The 20,982-nt window shown below is 36.4% G+C and overlaps 2 protein-coding genes across 2 annotated transcripts; both read left to right on the top strand.

Moving 5' to 3' along the window:
• Positions 1–176: 176 nt before the first annotated feature.
• On the top strand, positions 177–6,887 carry LOC125666143 (uncharacterized). The gene is made up of 12 exons (XM_048899270.2): positions 177–367; positions 1,381–1,590; positions 1,767–1,950; positions 2,182–2,332; positions 2,626–2,912; positions 3,253–4,042; positions 4,131–4,337; positions 4,492–4,731; positions 4,912–5,060; positions 5,161–5,426; positions 5,597–5,845; positions 6,054–6,887. The coding sequence occupies exons 6-10, from the start codon at positions 3,472–3,474 to the stop codon at positions 5,395–5,397; spliced, it is 1,404 nt and encodes a 467-aa protein (XP_048755227.2). The 5' UTR covers positions 177–367; positions 1,381–1,590; positions 1,767–1,950; positions 2,182–2,332; positions 2,626–2,912; positions 3,253–3,471; the 3' UTR covers positions 5,398–5,426; positions 5,597–5,845; positions 6,054–6,887.
• Positions 6,888–10,002: 3,115 nt separating this feature from the next.
• Positions 10,003–14,333, top strand: LOC125666146 (uncharacterized). The gene is made up of 2 exons (XM_048899276.2): positions 10,003–10,342; positions 11,357–14,333. The coding sequence occupies exons 1-2, from the start codon at positions 10,338–10,340 to the stop codon at positions 13,041–13,043; spliced, it is 1,692 nt and encodes a 563-aa protein (XP_048755233.2). The 5' UTR covers positions 10,003–10,337; the 3' UTR covers positions 13,044–14,333.
• Positions 14,334–20,982: the final 6,649 nt, after the last annotated feature.

The following is a 20,982-nucleotide window of genomic DNA, read 5'->3' as shown; positions in this document are numbered from 1 at the left end:
CCCTGTGGTCAGCTAAGTGGCACAAGTCCTAGTTTAGGTGCTAGGCGCCGTACCTAGACCCCTATCGCATATAGTTGGATAAGGTATATTTGGCGCCTCCGTGCCCAAAATCGGTGCCTATACTTACCCTTTTGGGGTCAGATCCCATTAGGGGAGTCAATGCCCTAAAATGCCCTGTGGTCAGCTAAGTGGCACAAGTCCAAGTTTAGGCGCTAGGCGCCGTATATTGAGAGTACTTTATTGTCGGGTTCGTTATACGTACATTTTCTAAGCGATAAATATTAGGAAAAATCCTTATTGTCCGCTAACTTATTGTCCGCTAGCTTGACTTAGGCAAGCGCACATGCAGATGTGAAAACTTCACAAGGTGGGTCAAGTATGTTCAGTTTAGTCAGTTGTACATTTGATTACGTACAGTATATTCATCTGTACATATGTGTTTTTTCCTTTTGATTTCTTTTGTTCGGGGTCCCCCCACTGCTATTTACTTGGCTCCAAACAAGTTCAGTCTATCGAATACATGTGCATGGAACCCATTTTATCACGAATTTACTCTGAACTACTGTGTGTGCTTTAAACATTTCAACGCAAATCGTAATGTCTTTTAACTTATCCTGCATATCGTTAAATGTAAGAGGCCTAAACTCACCAAGTAAAAGAAAAACATTGTTTACATTTTTTAAAGAGAATTTTCAAGGCCACTTTATATACAAGAAACACACTCAACTGCACAAGATGAATCAAAATGGATAAACGAATGGAACTCGGATATTATATTTAATCATGGAGAATCAAATAGTAAAGGTGTAGCAATTTTATTTCCACATAATGTTGAGTATAAGATATTAAAACATACATGTGTCAATGCTGGTAGATTTCTACAAGTTTTTGTACAATTAGATAAAACAGAATTTATTTTATCAAATGTGTATGCACCAACTAAGGATAACCCATCAGAACAGAATGAATTTTTAAACAACATCTTAAAGCACTTAGAAAAAGAGAGTTCTCAGAATTTGATTCTAGGTGGCGACTTCAATATTACATTGAACCCAAATTTTTTGATCACCCTATGTTTGTCTGTCTGAACTTTTCGCATTTTTGACTTCTCCAGAAACAATGAACCAGTTTCAACCAAACTTGGCAAAAAACATCTTTGGGTGAAGGGCTTTTAAGTTTGTTCAAATAAAGAGCCATGTCCCCTTTAAAAGGGAGATAACCACAGAAATGCAAACATGGAATGGGGTCATTTAAAAATCTTCTCAAAAACCACTGGGCTACATTACCACTCATTTAGATGGTCTAATGCTAATTTAATAGTTTGATTGTTGATGAGGGTTATGGTATACAATGTACTTTTTCTTTTCAACTCTTTTACAGCACCAGTCACTAAAAATCCCCAAATTGAGGAAGTTGCCTTGGTAAAGGATGTGCCTTCCATTGAGAAACATACTGAAAGACATCTCTCTTTGGTTTTGCCTTCAATAATAGATCAGACTTCTGATGTAGCCACAATTACTTCCACTGTGTCCTGTACCATTGCTTCACCAAAAAGGACCATTGCAACTACTCTCCAGGCAGCTGCACCTGGTATCTTAAAACTGTTTTAGATTCGTTATCTAGTGCTATCACTAAATGCTATAAATATAAATTTTGAATGTGGTAAGTTTATAAGTTATTACTGTTGTACCTATGTAAATGAAGATATATTTCATTGTTTATGTTCTTTGGGAACAATTAAGTATTTCTTATTTATTGTCTTATAGCTTTTCCTATTGTTGAGAGCTGGAAATCAAGTATACCAAAAGTGGATATACCATGGATATCCAGAACTTTGTTTTCCACCACAGCAACAGGAAAACCAGTGCTGGATGATTGAAAAATTGATCGGCTGTGGTATCATCCACCAACGGCACAGCTTATTCCAACTAGCAAACCAAAGTTAGATAGGTAAATCGTTGAAGTTTTATCATACAGATGGATTTGCTTTAAGGTGGCTCACTGCATCCTGAAATAGTTTCTCAAATCAGTACAAATCGATAAAATCATTAAAGATAGGATGATATATAATAAGCATATATGCCAAAAGGCAATTTTTTTTTTCAATTACTCTATATGTATGTTTTCTAAAAAATTAAACCACAATTAGTCTATAATGTTTTTTTAAAAATTAAATCACAGGTACTTTAGTCATCGTTTATTCCTGTGGATGCCCAACAGGATCTTCAAAATCAGCTAGATCCAGGAACACGATCCAAGTTCCCTATTCAGATTTTGTATAAAACTGCCTGTGACAACCGAGTCATCTTCCTTTTACACCAACGTGGTCTTGGTAAGATATCAGTTACTCCTATTTCATGTAAAACTAGATTTTGTTAAAACTATTCATACATACTATCTGTATCATAAATAGTGATGCATATCGGGATCACAGATTGGTTATATAGTGTAAATACGATTTATTTTGTTGATTTTAAATTGAGATCTTATCATTTTTAAGTAAAGTCGGTTTTCTTTAAAGCTTATGTTAGTACTTATAAATCTTCAAATTTACAATATTATTCCTCTTATACTACTCATGGCATATGGCAGGATTACAAGTAACTTTTTTCTTTTCTTATGCAGGTAATAGCCCAAGCCAACTACAAAAAAAATTTACTGAGCTTCACAATACTGCTTGGACAACAAAGGAACTGCAGTATCTGTCGGACTGCAAGGTATATGGTAGAGCCTGTGATAATCGATTGGTTGCGCCAGTAAACTTTGATGAACCACCTAGACAAATTCCAGTACCAAAGTACCAGTGGTTCATTAGGGTGTACTGCCAGGAAGTCTCACAGCGTTTGGTTGAAGTGAAAGCTTCCATTACCTCAGTCTTTGGCAGGGTTTTAAAGCTTGATTCCACCAAAAAGGTACTTCATTATGTTCAACATGTATATTAATTTTTAACATTGACTCTTCATGCTAATACTTCAGTTTAAATGTAAGAAAGGATAAAACTTTAAACATTGTGTGAAGTGTCTTTTGTGTTTTGTGTCTATTGCAATTGGTTCATCAGTGTATGCACTTTTGAGGGCAGTGAAGTTTTATACTGTTGCTAAAAAATAGAGATTTAGCTTAGATATTGAGAACAGGAAATGTTTTCTAGATTTGCATAGCCCTTCGGAGAAGTGATACTTTTTCACTAGTGTTCAGTGGGCCTCTTGTTTTCATTATGAACATGAAGCTTGTACATTTCATTTTTTCCTGCAGCTTACCAAGAAGTTGGCAGGTGAGGCATCACGCACAGAAGGCTGGGCGACAAGTGTCAGCAATGAACACGGACAGGTGCTTCAGTGTGTCCTGACAGTTGGAGAAGGAGAAGGCATTGGTAAACTGGTGGAAGGCATTGTTTCCCGATACACGACTGCCAATGTCAGCCCTCCAGTGCTTCTTTACGTTGACAGTCACTGTTGTGGGAAGCACAAGACCATGGACATCTTCAGAAGTGCATGGCCAGATTTGCTCATACGCCTCGATATATGGCATTTTATGCGGCGACTGGCTACATGTGTTACTACAGACACCCACCGTCTGTATGCAGCATTCATGGGCCAACTCTCTCATGCCATATTCCAATGGGATAAATCTGACCTTGCTCTTCTGAAGACAGCAAAGAGAAGTCAGTTCGTGCTAGAGGGAAAGTACGACGTTACGGAGGCTGATGTCCTTGACGGCTTAACCCGTAAAGAGATGGCCCAACATTGCCGACGTCGTACGCAGGGGACAGAGGAAACCATCAGATTGCTCCAACAGATTCTTGAAATGTTTGATGGGGACCAAGGGAAGGATACCATGGGTGTGCCTCTTTTCCATCGGGAAAGGATATGGGAGGAATGGAAGATTCAGAAGAACCACATTCAGTGCCTCCAGGATCCAGACAACATGCCTCTATATACAAAGACAGGTATCCTGAAGAAAGGCTTAGTGGAACTTCCGGTATACAGATGTGCCCGTGGTTCCACTTCACTGGAATCCTTCCATCTGGCTCGCTTCATTCCTGGTAAGTTTATTTTGTTATGAACTTTGCTTTCATATAACAATTTGTCCAACAATGATATTCAAAGTCAAAATATTGTTTTCCTCTACAGGGACCAGTGCCAATGCCAACAACTTTCAGGCATACTTGTTGGAGGGTTTAATGCGCTGGAATGAGGACAGGACAACGGCTGCAACTTCCTCCCAGGCCGATCTGCAGGTTTATTCCTCAAAGCTGAGGCACTTTACCAACTCCCTGTCAGAGGAGGTATTGGGTCAGAGGATATTCCAACAACATAAAGACCCTCTGCAGTACACGGGTACATAATATTGATATGATTTAATGTATCTTGTCGTAAAGTACATGGATTCTTCTTTAAGAAATTATTTTTCATAAATGATTGATATGCAATATGTTGACATCATTATACACATGGGATCAAATCTTATGGATGATTATGCTTTATGTTTTAGGAGAACTGATTGGAATAGAATATATATTCAATCAAACGGGAAAAGCCTTTCAGGTTGAAAAACCAGCAGACCCTGAAGAAGAGGAGGAAGAAATCCAAGATGAGGGTTTTGAGGATCTTGAGGACTTTGAAGATCCTACCATAAATGTTGCACAGCCCATTTTGTCCCCAGGAAAATCTCCCCCACCTCAAAAGTCTTCTGCACAAATGACAATGGAGAAGAATAGGCCATCACGTAATTGTAAGTTATCATACTTGTATGGTGGATAATTTGATAACTGCATGATTGGAATTGGAATTATAAGAATCAAACATTATTTTTGAATAATTCATTGATGTGTTAACTCCAGACATTTTAATTAGAAACTTAACACAAAATTGCTTATTAAGAAATAATGAGTTTCAACACCCTTTATTCCAGTGGTTCAGTTACCCCAGGAATGTAACCTGCCCGACACAGAGTTCTCAGCACCCTCTCTGGAGTCCCTTAAACAGAGCAGTGCAATGCCTCATATGGCCTCTGTTGATGCTGTTGCATCTGCATCCAGAGCTCCAGAAACAATCTCTGAGGTACACTTCTACTCCAAATTTAGATGTACGTGTGTATGCATTTGATTTACATTCTTTATCATATTTACTTTCCTTCCATTTCTCTTATCTCTTTTTTCAGGGCTTTGAAGGACCTTATAATGCTGGCGGTTATGATCATGTCGTATCTATGGCTGAATACCTTTACCACCTCCACGACAAAACTGTTAAAGCAGTATCCAATTCGGAGGCAGACCACATCATTTCATTGTGGAAAGCATTAGCTGAGGTGGACAGATCACCCACTAAGTTTAGGGACCAGTACAAACCTCAGCTAATTAAAGGTCGCTTCAAAGCTCCTAAGCAGACACGGACATAATTGCTGCCGGGGGTACAAAGTGTGAAACGGTATATTACCGATTATTCTAAAACTTAACATTTCTAATCTTACTCGTACACAACTCATCTACATCACATTGGTTGGATGTGATATTATAATGATTACTTTAGATGCAGTTTCATTTCATTCTCTTTCCATAATTTAGAAAAATAAATTTCTTTTTTTTTTTTTAATTCAGCTGTGCCCTTGCTCCTCACCTTGGCCCTGCATCTTGGCCTGACAGCAATAGATACCAAGAGGCCCTAATTTCAAAGCTTTGTATGAGGTATCCATCCTTAACATCCAAGGATGGTAGACGTCAGGCCAGATGGAACTTGGTCATAACAGCATACAACACCATCAGGGAGATGCTGTTCAACTGCCCAAGGGTGATGAGGGAGACAAAACTGCAGCTGTCAGATATCAGCCATCGAACGCTGACTGCTTGGTAAGCTAGTAATTCTTGTATAATATTTCCATTTAATATAAAATTGCCACTATAAAAGATAAGAAAGATTGCCTGCTCAATCAATGACTTTTTATTGCTTTAGTCTGTAAAATTAAGAGTCTACAACACTGGTAATTTTGAATGGTTCATATTACAATTTCAGCAGAATTATGCATTTTATTAAAGTTATAACATTATTAACATTTAGGTTCAGTGCCAGAGGAAAGAGACGTGAAAGGGAGACATTGGAGCAGGGGCTGCAGTTACCATCCGCACCTGCAGTTGCACAGGAACCACTTGCTCCACCTCTACAAAAACCAGAATCCCTTCCGTCTGGTTCAGCTAATACCATACAATATGTAATCAATGAAAATACTTCAGGACAAAGAAAAAAGGCACGGAGACAGATATTCCCAAAGGAACCTGTGTTATTAAATCCTGTTCCAGTCCCAATTCTACCAACACCAGTCAATAACCAGCCACTTCAAATTCAAATCACACACTTCACTCCAGTTTCTAATTCAACACAGTTCACCCTAGTTTCTTCTACAGCATCAATTCAGACGTTGGATACACCATCAACTCCACCAATCAACATGAGGAAGTTGCCATACTCAACTAAATTTTACCAAAAAAGGAAACTTGAGGCAGAGATGGCAGGAGAGTGTAAAAGAAAGTATGTTAAAATGGCTGATGTTAAATTGTGTTTGAAATGTGGACAGGACAGGAAAATTATTCACCATCCACAGTATTACGGTCACATTTATTGTTCAACAACAGCTGGGATTCCGCATCAGGAATGGGTAGCTGACCTAAAAAGTAGAGGTATTGGAAAAAGGAAGGACAAAAATCAATAAGGAAAATAACTTTCGATTACTACAAAACTTCTTTGCTTTGGAATTCTGCACTCTTGGACACTAAAGATTTCAATAACCAACTTTTCTGACAATGTCGTGATTACTGAATGGAACATTATTTCGGACTTCTCATATAATTATGATAATTTGTTTTGGACAGTGAAATAAAAAATAACATTCCTAATGCTGCCTAGTTTGTGTATTATTAAAATATGATATTACATAAACTTGAAGGTCCCAGGCCCTTGTAAAAGCAGAGGGAGAATGTTAAACATTTCTAGATAAAGACATAAGTTGTCAAATTGTTCATATTTGATATAACCAAGATTGATTATTGCAAAATAATTCATTAATGTCATTAGCACATTCCTGAAAAGCATCCTTCACTCTCGTCAAGATAATGAGCACATATCGCCTTGGAAGTGTAATGGTTTAGCACGTCTACTTTACTGTGGAAGGACCGGGTTCGATTCCTGGCCAAGGCTTTCAGATCCTCTCATATTCTCATAGAGATGAAGGGTGTCTTATACTTTCTTAAAATTGAAATATAACTAATTGAAATTAAAGGAATCAATACTTAGGGTTGCTAGCTTTGATATTGGTACTGTAAATAAAGGACAATGTACAATATTGTAGTTTGCTTCATGTTTTAGACTGTTTATCACATTAAATAGTCCTTGAAAAAATGTATGTTTTCTTTCTAGTCTATACCATGTTACCCTGATTGAAATATTTGAAAGTTATAACTAACCAGGAAGAATTGAATATAATAAAATGAAAGTATTTGTTTACAAGGGGGTGGATACTTTAAATATTAGGGTAGAAAGAAGGGAGGGGGAGGGCAATGATAATGGTGTGGTTAATATTATATATGTGGGATAAATTGTACTTGTTAGGCAAAATTTAACTTCCCAAAGTGATTGATACTTAAATTTAATTGATTAATGATCATTTTTATGGCTTAGTAAACGCTCAGTAAAATGGTACAGATTCTTTCCCCCTCTGGCGTCGTCTGCTACGTTATTGTTGGAATATTTTGAGTATTGAAGAACAAAGCATTGTGAATGTCATAATCTACACCCAACAAACTTACCACATCAAACATCAAACAAAGCATTGTGAACTTCATACTCTACACCCAACAAACTTACCACATCAAACAAAGCATTGTGAACGTCATAATCTACACCCAACAAACTTACCACATCAAACATCAAACAAAGCATTGTGAACTTCATAATCTACACCCAACAAAAACTTCACTAGATTTTTGTGCTCATATAGTTTCCAACTGTAGCCTTGTTAAACTTTTTTTTGAACAGTTTCAATGTATCTACTATAAAACTAGATAAAACCCACTATCTTGGAAAAACTGTACCAGATTACATTTTTTAAGAATGTAAATAAAACAGCAAAATAGGAATATCAAAGTTTTGGATGTTATTTTCAATCACAAAAGGCTTGCAGGATGACCCAACAGAGTCAACGAATCGCTGTGAATGGCCTTTATGCTAAAGATTAAATGTCATCGTCTAGCAGAAGGTATACAGTTCCTCATCATCCATATCAAAGTTGCCAAATTCATCCGTTGTTTACATAAGCAGGGGGCGGATCCAGGAATCGTGGTTACGGGGGGGGGGGGGGCACTTTATGAGGCAGAGAGTCTGGAGGCCGCCTTGAGGCCCCCGGTGGGTCCAGGGCGAAGCCCTGGTGGGGGCCCTGGGGGGTGAAGCCCCCGGAAGCTCCTGGATTTTACAGGTTTTATAGAGCTTGAGAAATGTCTCATTTGTACTATTTTCTATCATTTTTTTATAAGGTGAAATTAATAAAAATGACGCAAATTTTAAGGGATTTTTTTGGAAAAAATTAAGTTCTCCCAATAAAGTATTTCAAGAAATCAAAAGATTTTGTTATTCATTTCTCTGGGAGTGGAAGAAATTATTGCTTCTTTTATCGTTTAGTACATTTTTCTAAACCACGATTTACCTTAAATTTGAAAATTTTATGGGGGGGGGGGGAGCACGCGCCGGCTGACTCCCCCCCCCCCCCCCCTAAATCCACCACTGATAAGGGTGACCAGGGGACATTGTAGCAGACGAAATTTTAGACATTTATAAGTAAGACATTGTCTTAAAGAAATATTTTATTAACTTATTGATGAAAGTCCACTGCTTGGAATACATATAAAATCAAATACATTTTGTGATGTTGAAGCAGAATCTTAATAATACACGCTGTATGTACATAAAATATCTGGAGGTTCATTATTCCAGTCAACTCAATCTACAACAAATATATTGTTTTATTATATATTTTCAATTTCATCTCTTCTTTTTTCTTTAAAAGTTTGCGGGCGTATATCACACGATATATGCCCGGAAACATTCCGGCCCGCAAACATTACGTCACAATCAAATTTCTATCACCTGTAAAACGAAAAGCAGAATATATCCTTACCTAATCACCTGTAAAAACGTAAAGCAGAATATCCTTACATAACCACCTGTAAAAACGTAAAGCAGAATATATCCTTACCTAATCACCTGTAAAAACGTAAAGCAGAATATATCCTTACCTAATCACCTGTAAAAACGTAAAGCAGAATATCCTTACCTAATCACCTGTAAAAACGTAAAGCAGAATATCCTTACCTAATCACCTGTAAAAACGTAAAGCAGAATATCCTTACCTAATCACCTGTAAAAACGTAAAGCAGAATATCCTTACCTAATCACCTATAAAAACGTAAAGCAGAATATCCTTAGGTAATCTCTGTATTAAAAAAAATGGAAAGCAGAATATCCTTATACCTAATCACCTGTATAAACGTAACAGTCCGCGATTTCTCCTTAACTTACCAATTAACTTAACCCAAGTACCTGTGATATCAAAGATGTGCATGTTGGTAGATGTTACGAATAAATAGGTTGATGCCTTCCTGGCAAGCAGTTAATTACACTAATGCGAAGGGGGATGTGAAAAAAGTTTTTTTCCTCGAAATTCTCGACCCAACCAAGTCATTTGTAAAGAAAAGACTACGTAAACTGTGGATCCATCATTTGCATAATGACAAGTCGAGGTTGTATGAAGAAACGTTTACCGTCTGCCTGCACTGCAAATTGACTGAATGTCTTCTTTCCTCAATTTCTTCTTGCAAAAGAGCGGGCTCAAATCTATACGGCTTCAAACTTAACTGTTCGTAATTTGTCATGTTTACAGTGCTGGTGATGAAATAAACCGGAATAGACGGTGTGACGTCATAAATTAAACTTCAATGGCCACTCTCTTAGCGGTGGGTAATTCAAAATGCATGATAGATTAATATTGATTTAATTCTTAAGCAGGGGGTTTTGGTTGTTAAAGGCTGTCAATTACGATATCAGTAAGTAATACTTTATTCATACAAGCAGCTATATGGTTAAGCTTGCCTTTCCCTTTAATTTTGCGATATGAAGAAAAATAAATAAACTGGGTCTTTAAAACTACATACATGTAGCTTATAAAGACTGTCACCGTGCATTTAAACCGTAGAACTAAACCTGTAGACAGAAGGTCGAAATATCAGGGAGGCCATATTGGATTTACGTGTGTGACATATTGCAGTGCCATGAAATTGTTAAAACTGGATAAGATAAATGAGGTAATCAAAATATAATTAATGACCTACTTCCACTGATCATAATGCACAGCTTTATTGAACACGTGTGTATTACTGATCAGCTTTATTGAACACGTGTGTATTACTGATCAGCTTTATTGAACACGTGTGTATTACTGGTCAGCTTTATTGAACAGGTGTGTATTACTGGTCAGCTTTATTGAACACGTGTGTATTATTGTTCATATTGTACAGCTTTATTGAACACGTGTGTATTACTGGTCATATTGTACAGCTTTATTGAACACGTGTGTATTACTGGTCATATTGTGCAGCTTTATTGAACACGTGTGTATTATTGGTCATATTGTACAGCTTTATTGAACACGTGTGTATTACTGGTCATATTGTACAGCTTTATTGAACACGTGTGTATTACTGGTCATATTGTACAGCTTTATTGAACACGTGTGTATTACTGGTCATATTGTACAACTTTATTGAACACGTGTGTATTACTGGTCATATTGTACAGCTTTATTGAACACGTGTGTATTACTGGTCATATTGTGCAGCTTTATTGAACACGTGTGTATTATTGGTCATATTGTACAGCTTTATTGAACACGTGTGTATTACTGGTCATATTGTACAGCTTTATTGAACACGTGTGTATTATTGGTCATATTGTACAGCTTTATTGAACACGTGTGTATTACTGGTCATATTGTACAGCTTTATTGAACACGTGTGTATTACTGGTCATATTGTACAGCTTTATTGAACACGTGTGTATTACTGGTCATATTGTACAGCTTTATTGAACACGTGTGTATTACTGGTCATATTGTACAACTTTATTGAACACGTGTGTATTACTGATCATAATGTACAGCTTTATTGAACACGTGTGTATTACTGGTCATATTGTCATTGAACATGTATTTATGAATATTACATTGAATGACTAGTTTTAACATGTCGTTGTACTTCTAGCTTCTATATTGTTTAATCTGTCAAAATGTTTCATTTTTCTCTTTTTTTATTTATTGACAGTGATGTGACTCAGATACCAGAAATGCTACACCCCCAGCGCAGTGCCCAGGACGTCCTACTGTGTGACCTCTGTGAAACTGTCCCCCTAGAGAGTAACTGCGAACTTTGTAATGTAAACTTCTGCAAGGCCTGTGTTAGGGAACACCTCTCTGATTCATCTAAAAAACACAATGTCGTGTCCTATTTACACAGAAAGTCTCCTAGCTACCCAAAATGTGCGAAACACGCGGATAAACATGGCGAACTTTACTGTGAGAAATGTGACATTCCTGTCTGTTCTACCTGTGTCTCAAAAAAACATAGAGGGCACAATTTATGTGGTGTTCTGGAAAAATTCGCCTCTAAAACGGAAATGTTGCAAAAAGATTTAAAGGAACTAGAGAGCAGAATTTATCCCCGATATGAAAAAATGGCGTCCGATGTCCAGATAGAGAAATCTGAGTTACAAACGAATTACGGGGAACTGACAACAGCTGCCGACCAACAAGGAGAAGTCTTGCACCAAAAGATTACCGCCATTGTCAACCGACGGAAATCCAACATCGAGGAGGTGAAAAAGAAACACCTGGCTGCCTTAGATAAAAATACAGATAAAATTACACAGAGAATTACAGAACTTAGAAAGATCATTGAGGACCTGAAGAAAATACTGAACACCAAGGACGTCTCTCTAACGTCTACTTACAAATCTAGGAATGGTGAGTTCCGACAATTACCTCCTAAAGTCCGAGTTACATTACCGAGTTTATCTCCTTCCAACATAAACAAAGATCAGCTCAATAAAATGGTTGGTTCTCTGTCATCATTGTCCATCACATCAGAAAAACATGGCTACACAATGAAGTCACCAGAAGCTGCATCGTCTCCTCCAGTCAAACCACTGCTTGATGAACCGCGACTCACCGCCACCATAAAAACTCGGTATGAGAGACTATTCAGCGTTAGCTGTCTCACTGATGAACAAGTCTGGACACGTGGACATAACAAAATCATGAAGCTCCTCAACCTCCGGGGTAAACTATTGACATCAATACAAACCAAGACAGGCATTGGACTACGGGACATAACAGTGACACGGGACGGAGATCTTGTTTATACTGACGATAATAATAAAACTGTAAACCTAGTGAAGAATACACAGATACAGATCGTGATCACACTACGTGGATGGGAACCTCTCAATGTCTGCAGTACCTCTTCTGATGATCTCTTGGTTATCATGATCAGTAATGATAGAAAACAGTCCAAAGTTGTGCGTTACTCTGGCTTCACAGAGACACAAACCATTCAGTTTGATGATAAGGGTCGTCCTCTCTATTCATTCGAGAGTTACCCTAAATACATCAGTGAGAATAGGAACATGGATATCTGTGTGGCTGACCGTGAAGTTAATGCAGTAGTGGTGGTCAATCAGTCAGGAAAACTCCGATTTAGATACACTGGTCATTCCTCTAATACCGAGGAAACATTTGATCCAATTGGCATCACTACAGACAGCCAGAGTCACATCCTGACAGCAGACAGTTACAATCATTGTATCCACATCTTAGATCAGGACGGACAGTTCCTACGTTACATTCACAACTGTGATTTACACCGCCCATGGGGTTTATCTGTGGACATCAGAGACAACCTATTTGTGGCTGAGTGGGACACTGCTAGAGTGAAGAAAATTCAATATCGATAAACAGTATTAATTACACATCTCCACAGTGTTAATACACATCTAATTACATATCTAAACACCGCGTTAATTACACATCTAAACACAGTGTTAATTACATATCTAAACACCACGTTAATTACACATCTACACACCGCGTTAATTACACATTGAAACACCGCGTTAATTACATATCTAAACACCGCGTTAATTACACATTTAATTACCTATCTAAACACAACGTTAATTACATATCTAAACACCGCGTTTATTACATATCTAAACACCACGTTAGTTACATATCTAAACACTGCGTTAATTACACATCTAAACACCGCGTTAGTTACATATCTAAACACTGCGTTAATTACACATCCAAACACCGCGTTAGTTACATATCTAAACACCACGTTAATTACACATCTAAACACTGCGTTAATTACACATCTAAACACCGCGTTAATTACATAATTATCTAAACACCGCGTTTATTACATATCTAAACACCGCGTTAATTACATATATAAAACCGTGTTTATTACAGATCTAAACACCGCGTTAATAACACATCTAAACACCGCGTTAATTACACATCTAAACACCGCGTTAATTACATATCTAAACACTACGCTAATTGCACATTTACACAGCTCTATGTTGAGCACGGTAATAAACACCATGGTAATTACAATACTGTCTTAATTACAGCTGTGTTAATTACACCGGTGTTTGTGATTAACGTGTGTATTAACAGTGAATGTGTGTTTGCTCCTACGTCTGATTGAACATTTGTTTGTTTTCTGTATTATGTTTCAATGTATATATAGATACTGTGTACAGGATTATTTTTGCTCCGTGTTATTTTCGCCATTCTGCACTTGCTGACGATTTTGCTCCGTGTTAATTTCGTCTTTCTGCACTTGCTGACGATATCACCCTGTGTTATTTTCGCCTTTCTGCACTTGCTGACGATATCACCCTGTGTTATTTTCGCCTTTCTGCACTTGCTGACGGTTTCGCTCCGTGTTAAATTCGCCAAGACACAGTTGTGTTAAAAAAGAAATGAGGAAAAAAACTTTGCCGCCCGGTCTTATACTCTCCCACTAACAACAGGGGCGAAAATAAAACGGGGGCGAATATTTCCCACTAACAACAGGGGCGACAGGGGCGAAAATAAAACGGGGGCGAATATCTCCCACTAACAACAGGGGCGAAAATAAAACGGGGGCGAATATATCCCACTAACAACAGGGACGAAAATAAAACGGGGGCGAATATTTCCCTGTGTACAGTGAATAAACATGATCTAAAGTCTTACAATATTACTGAGTACTTACTTAGATTTGTAGAACAATAACACAACGTAACCCCAAATTTCCGGCCTTCATCACAGATCTTCAGATCACAGCCTTCTGTTTAATAATCAGCACGGATCTAAATCTCCACAAACGTCCGGCCTTCATCACAGATCTTCAGATCACAGTCTTCTGTTTATCATGTTCATAATCAGCACGGATCTAAATCTCCACAATTCTACAAAATAACCACTGACAAATTAAAATTATGTCCAACAGAATTTCTTATAATCAAGAATATCAACTGAATGAGTTACTGATTGTGAGTTCGGGCTCACTTCATCTATTTTTTTCTAGAGTTATGGACCTTGAACTCGGCAAATAATGTCAGAAAGCGGGATCTGGTTCTGTTACCTCCATATTGTTGACTGATGAATAATCTGTAAGAATTAAGAATTTTGTAAACAGGTCAACTGATATTGTATAGTGATATTCTCTAATAACACACCGACTAAAGTGGGGGGGGGGGGGGGGGTATAATTTTGTCTTCTGTTTGTCCGTCCGAAACTTTCACCTCCCTTATAACGCTTGAATGATGAGAGATAGGGATTTCATATCTCAAATGTACATTTCCTGTGACAAGATTTTTGGTTTAGTACAAAAGTTTGTGACCTTGATATTTGACCCACTTTTAACATTATCTAATCACGGCAATATCTTCTTAACTACTTAAGGTGAGGATATCATATTTCACATGTAAATTTCTTATAACAAAACCGATCGTTTATGTCATGACATTTTCCTTGACATTTGACATACTCTTAAGAACATCTAACCTAAACAATTATCTCCTGAGTATTCATGTCTTCTATATCAATTCCTGATGACAAGTCCATGATTTCTTTATCTTGAGACCTTGACCTCGGAATATGACCCCCTTTTAACAATACCTATGTTAGGCAATATCTCCTGACCTATCTAAGGTAGAGTTACATATTTTGTATATAACAGGGGTGTTATTTTTCCTCTTTTCAGAGGAAATCCTCCGACTTGCTGAATTTTCGAAAAAATGAAACACTCTGGATTTGATCTAAAGTGGCAGAAAATGAAATTTTTCCAGGTAGGGTGAGGTGTTTTCCTCCCTTTTTGACCAGTTTTCCTCTGATTTCTGAGGAATTCAGTCACATCCCTGATATAAAATCCTTATAACACGACTTTCTATTTAATACCATGATCTTTGACCTAATGACCTTCGGGCTTGACTCAAATCTCCAAAACTTTAACCTTTCTCAAAAGTTATGAATGATGAGTGGTAGGACTTTTTTGTACCTAAGTTTGTGACTTTTCATTGTTCTTTGTTATCACCGAGGAGATAGTGCTTCACAAACACTTCTTCTTGAATTTAATGAATTTGGGAGATAAAAGTCATTGTCTATATTAATCGTATGTGATCAATTTTATCCATTTCCGATTTATACCTTGTCTATCAGATTTTTTCTCTGTGCCCCTGTAAACTGAAATTCGAGATCCACCTATGCTTAAAAGGGAATTTGAATCTTTTTGAAAAAGTCAGATTGATTTATAAGATGCTGACGTACCATCATGATGGTATGCAAATGAAGTAAAAATGATTATTATATACTTTCAATTTCATCTCTTCTTTTTTCTTTAAAAGTTTGCGGGCATATATCACACGATATATGCCCGGAAACATTCCGGCCCGCAAACATTACGTCACAATCAAATTTCTACGCAGTTAATTTTCATTTTTTTTTTGGTGTTTTTCCATATTTTACTCAGTTAAACCGATAAAGTTATTGTTAAAAATAAAATTATTGTTGGTTTCTAAATGAAATTGAAAGTATATAATAAAAAGGTTATAGACTTTGTATGGGAAATATGACGACCTCGTTTTTTGTCGCGAACGGACCTCGCAAGCTCGGTCCGTGTACGCGCCAAAAAACTCGGTCGTCATATTTTCCCATACAAAGTCTATAACCTATAAATATTATCAGATTTTGGTAAGTTTTAATAGGTTGCAGAAACCAAACATGCTTCAGAAAGTCATATAGTTTATAAATAGAATGTTATGACAAGACATACTCAGGGATCTATGTCACGTGATGATGATTTAATTTGCTGTGCATGTCTGAAACTCCGATTTGGACGTCGCGGTGTTTTTTTTAACATAACAAGCAAAATATACAAGAACATATTTATATAACGCCACCGTCAACTCCCCATTCAATTCGACATTTAGATATATCGACGACGTTTTATCTGGTTTCAACAGTCTTGTTTAAAGTCAGCATTTCGCAAATTCTATGGGTTCTTTCATCACATAAACAGTCTCTTGAAAACATTTTAACAAACCGTCGAGCTTTGTTTTGAGCCACATGAAATGACGGCGAAAATTCGGTTGACTACAATTGTGTGCTTCTGTTATCGAATTTTGGAGTTATATTTTCTTTTAATTGATATTAGTAAGTACAAGAAGCATATTTTTATTCATTAGTTGTGAGTTTAACATTGAATTCAACTCGCAAATATCTAAAATCGGCCCGAGAAAGCCGCCTCCAGCTGGAGGCGGCGAAATTTCCAGTTTACGTAATGGCGCCGGTTCTGAAGTTTTCCTGGCACGGTAAATATCAAAATCATAGATAAGCAAAAAAAAAAAAAAAAAAAAAAAAAATATTGATTTGAGAAAAGTTTTGCGATTTCAAGTTTACTAAAAGTTCTTTAGAATCTTTTAGAATCCACATTTGATTGACACCATAGGTACGGTAACACATATTCATTGGACCCATAGACTGGGAAATTAAGTCATCATGTTTAACGCTGTAAAAAAGTATTCTTCAAGATCCATTTTCCCGCTTAATACTTCTTTTCTGTTTCAAATTTACTGCTAATAACAGCATAATATGTACTATTTTTAATTTTATCGACCAATGAAAAAAGGTTATCCCGAAACAATGTCAACTTCCGTCCTCGGTGTAAAGATTTTTTGCATTTGAAAACGGTAGACGATATATTATGGTTGGTTATAGTCAAGAAGTTGACTTTATTTCCAAAAAGTTCCGCGAGGATCCGGATTAGAAGAGATCCTCAGTAACCCCTTGTTTGTCGTAAAAGGCGACTAAATGGGGCGGTCCTTCGGATGAAACCGTAAAAACCGAGGCCCCGTTTCACAGCAGGTGTGGCACAATAAAGATCCCTCCCTGCTCAATGGCCATAAGCGCCAAGGATAGGCCTAAATTTTGTGCACAGCCCTTCCCCGGTAGGGGTGACGTCTCCATATGAGTGAAATATTCTTGAGAGGGCTATTCAATCAATCAATCCAAAGAGTTCATCATGATGATGGGAGAGATAAGACAATGACAGAGTTGTTGCTAGACGGTAGGGGGTCTAATTAGGATATTAACTTTGCAAGCGATGCAGCTTGTGAAAAAAAGAAAACCAAAATGGCGGCATGCTATCCTAGTATCTTGTGAATATTTTGTTTACAGGAAGATAATTTTTTATTACATATATTTAAAACGTTGAGTGCCTCTGATTGTATATTATATAGTATTATGAAGATTTCATTTATTAATTCGGGTGACGTCATAAAATTTCGCAAAGTGATTTATTAAGATTTATGCATAACAGGAACATAAATTTTGTTGGTGTCTTTTTCAATAGTTAATACAAAAAAACCTTGTTAACCATAAAATATTTCAAAAGGCTAAGTTATATATGAGTAAACAATTATATGTTTCAAAATATTGAATCCAAGGGCGATAACGCTGTTTTCATTAAATTACATATCAAGTCCATTATGCGATAGATTTCCTTTATTTTTCACAAACATTTTATGTATTTTTTAAATAAACAGTTTCATGATATTATTATGAATACTATCATATCGTTTTAACCAGTTTTTGTGAAATTTTGATAATGCTGGTTAAGGAAAATTGCAATTTTCTGACGTTCATAACAGGTATATATGTGCTAATTGATAAAAAAAAAAAAATTATTAATACCGCAACATACTTATTTTATCATTTTCATTTGTTACTACGATATATTATTTGAAGAATCAACAATGAAATATAAGACTGAACCTATAATTTTAGAAGGGTGGAATTATCTTAAAGGGGAAGCCCCCCACCCTCCAAAATCCAAAATTTACATGACAAATGATAGAATTGATTATATAATTAAAAAAAATTGCCATACTATTCTGTTTATATACGGCCTCGATAAGCTTCAGTGCTGATTTGAAAACTTAAAAATTAAAATTCCCGTCATCTATAGAGGCTGTAGTCTGGATCATCCCGACGTTTGTTTATATACGCCGACTCCCCACAAACGTCGGGATGATCCAGACTATAGAGGCTGCCATGATGTGGAACTCTTTAGTATTCAAAACCACAAAAATCAATGATTTTGACGTCACACCGTCTGTTCTGCTTTTGATGAGATTCTAAGATCAACAAGTGAAGCTTTTTAAAAAAGTTTGTCGTCTTTAGCAGCAACTCTATAGAGCGAAGTTGAATTATGTTCCTTGTCTTCATTATTGAATTGAGCTAAAATAAATAATCTCACGGACATCATGCCTACAAAGCTGTGTACTGACTCCCATTGTAAAAGTTTGTATTTATGAAGGGTATATGTACTGGAAATCAAAATCACTGTTCCCTGTATTAACACTGATTAAAGCCTCTATATCAAATGAAACTGAAATTTTCAGTGTGTATATCAAAATATTTATTTTTTAACAAAGTTATGAAACAAAACAAACTAAAAAGATTTAAATTGCTCAAATTTGCCTAAAAATTATTCTTGCATATTGTACAGTACAACTGCTTTAGAAATTAACCAGGATAAAGACCTGAGAATATTGTAATAGTTTTGCCAAAAATCATATCATAAAATACATAGAGTTTGATGGAAATTAATAATTGTTATTCAAATTTGAGCAATTGTAAGGGGAAAAAATATTCTGAAGGAATAGGATAGTTTTAGAACAGATGTGTTGAAAAAACAAAAACTTTAAGTTTACCTGATACAGACAGTCTAAACTTACAGCAGGGGTAATTTTAAGCAACATAATATGTAATGAAATGTTACTATCCTATTCCTTCTTAAGATTAGCAAAGTTCTCAAATGCCACTGATAATACAAACAAAAATGGTTGCATTGGAATCACTGATTGTCAATTAAAATTATCCCAAAACACAAGCAATCAAAACAAAAAACGGCGAGTTTTTCTGTTTGTATGCAAAAATGAAAACATTGTTGTAAATGAAGTAACCATAGAAATGCTTTGTATTAGTTGCTTTTAAAAAAAGTAATGTGTCAATTTCATGAATTGCATTTTTCTTTTGTTCGTTTTGTCGATTTTTTTAAAGATTGAAAATCTTGAAAAATTGTTAAGTCGTACGAAAATTAAAACACCAGAAAATTATCTCCCTTGCCTTAAAGAGCATTTCAACCAATGAAATAATTGAAAATTTTCACTTCATGCACTTTCTACCAATGAAAAAAGAGAGGAAGTGCAAAGTCCGAAGACTGTAAAACACTTCAACTCTGTATACCGTCTTCCAAGGAAGATATGCTTATGGTAGAATTTACGAATAAATTGGTTGATGCCTTCCTGTCAAGCTGTTAATTGCACTGTGATTTTTTTTTAATTTCTGACCCAACCAAGTCATCTGAAAAGAAAAGACTATGTAAACTGTGGATCCATCGTTTGTGTAATGATAAATTGAGGTTCGAGACGTTTGTATGAAGAAACGTGGTACACGTCTGCGAGTTGGCTAAATGTCTTAATCTTTTCTCAAAATCTTCTTGCGAAAGAACGGGCTCAAATCTATACGGCTCCAAACTTGACTGTGACAGTGCAGCAGATGAAATAAACCGAAACCGACGATGTGACGTCACAAAATAACTATCAATAGCGCCGATCTCTTAGCGGCGGATAATTTAAATATGATATAATATGTTTTACGGCGTGACCGTGTTTGAGGGCAAAGCAAAAAAGTTTTGACATTAGTATCTATATCCAAAACAGGACAAAAACAACCCGAAGTTAGCACGCGGACAGAGCTGTATCAAAGCATCCTAATTTTTGGACATTTGATCCACCTATATATTGAACGCAGGAAATATAACGCAATTGATGTAAACAGTACATTGTGACGTCATATTCAGCGTCGTTATTTAGCAAATTTACAAACAAAGCGTTTGAACCACAACAAAAAACATGGCGTTAATCATGGAGTGATTATATATGATTAAGAAAACAAGATTTACATGCTTTTACGGATTTTATGTGTAACATCTCAGAACGACGTGAACTAGGGTAGATGAGATTCAAAATGGAGGAATACATGTCCACGTGCTAATATTCGAATCGACGCCATTGGTACCAAACTTTTCAAGTTCCATAGGTATGGTTTAATTTTTCATTATTTTCCTATATTTTCCTTTTAAACATGTATATACGTGTTACCTATAGGGAGAGCTCCGCTCTCACGGCCCTTCGCCCTCTATTAATGTTGATTTAATCGTTAAGCAAGTTAGGGTTGTCTTTCCCTAAAAGAAGATGTAAGTAAAAACTTATTCTGGAGGTGTTAGGTACCGCTCAAAAGAAAAAACAGTGTATCAGCCGCCGGATTGTTCCG

Source organism: Ostrea edulis, chromosome 10, assembly GCF_947568905.1.
Source record: "Ostrea edulis chromosome 10, xbOstEdul1.1, whole genome shotgun sequence".
Taxonomy (NCBI): domain Eukaryota; kingdom Metazoa; phylum Mollusca; class Bivalvia; order Ostreida; family Ostreidae; genus Ostrea; species Ostrea edulis.
The sequence above is the reverse complement of the archived record's forward strand: the minus strand, read 5'-3'. Positions and strand labels throughout refer to the sequence as shown.

Bases quoted from the DNA above. Each gene is read 5' to 3' on its own strand.
- LOC125666143 (XM_048899270.2), top strand. From the start codon at position 3,472: ATGGACATCTTCAGAAGTGCATGGCCAGATTTGCTCATACGCCTCGAT. The intron at 4,338-4,491 runs GTACATAATATT...TTTATGTTTTAG, and splicing joins AGACCCTCTGCAGTACACGG to GAGAACTGATTGGAATAGAA. The intron at 4,732-4,911 runs GTAAGTTATCAT...CCTTTATTCCAG, and splicing joins GAATAGGCCATCACGTAATT to TGGTTCAGTTACCCCAGGAA.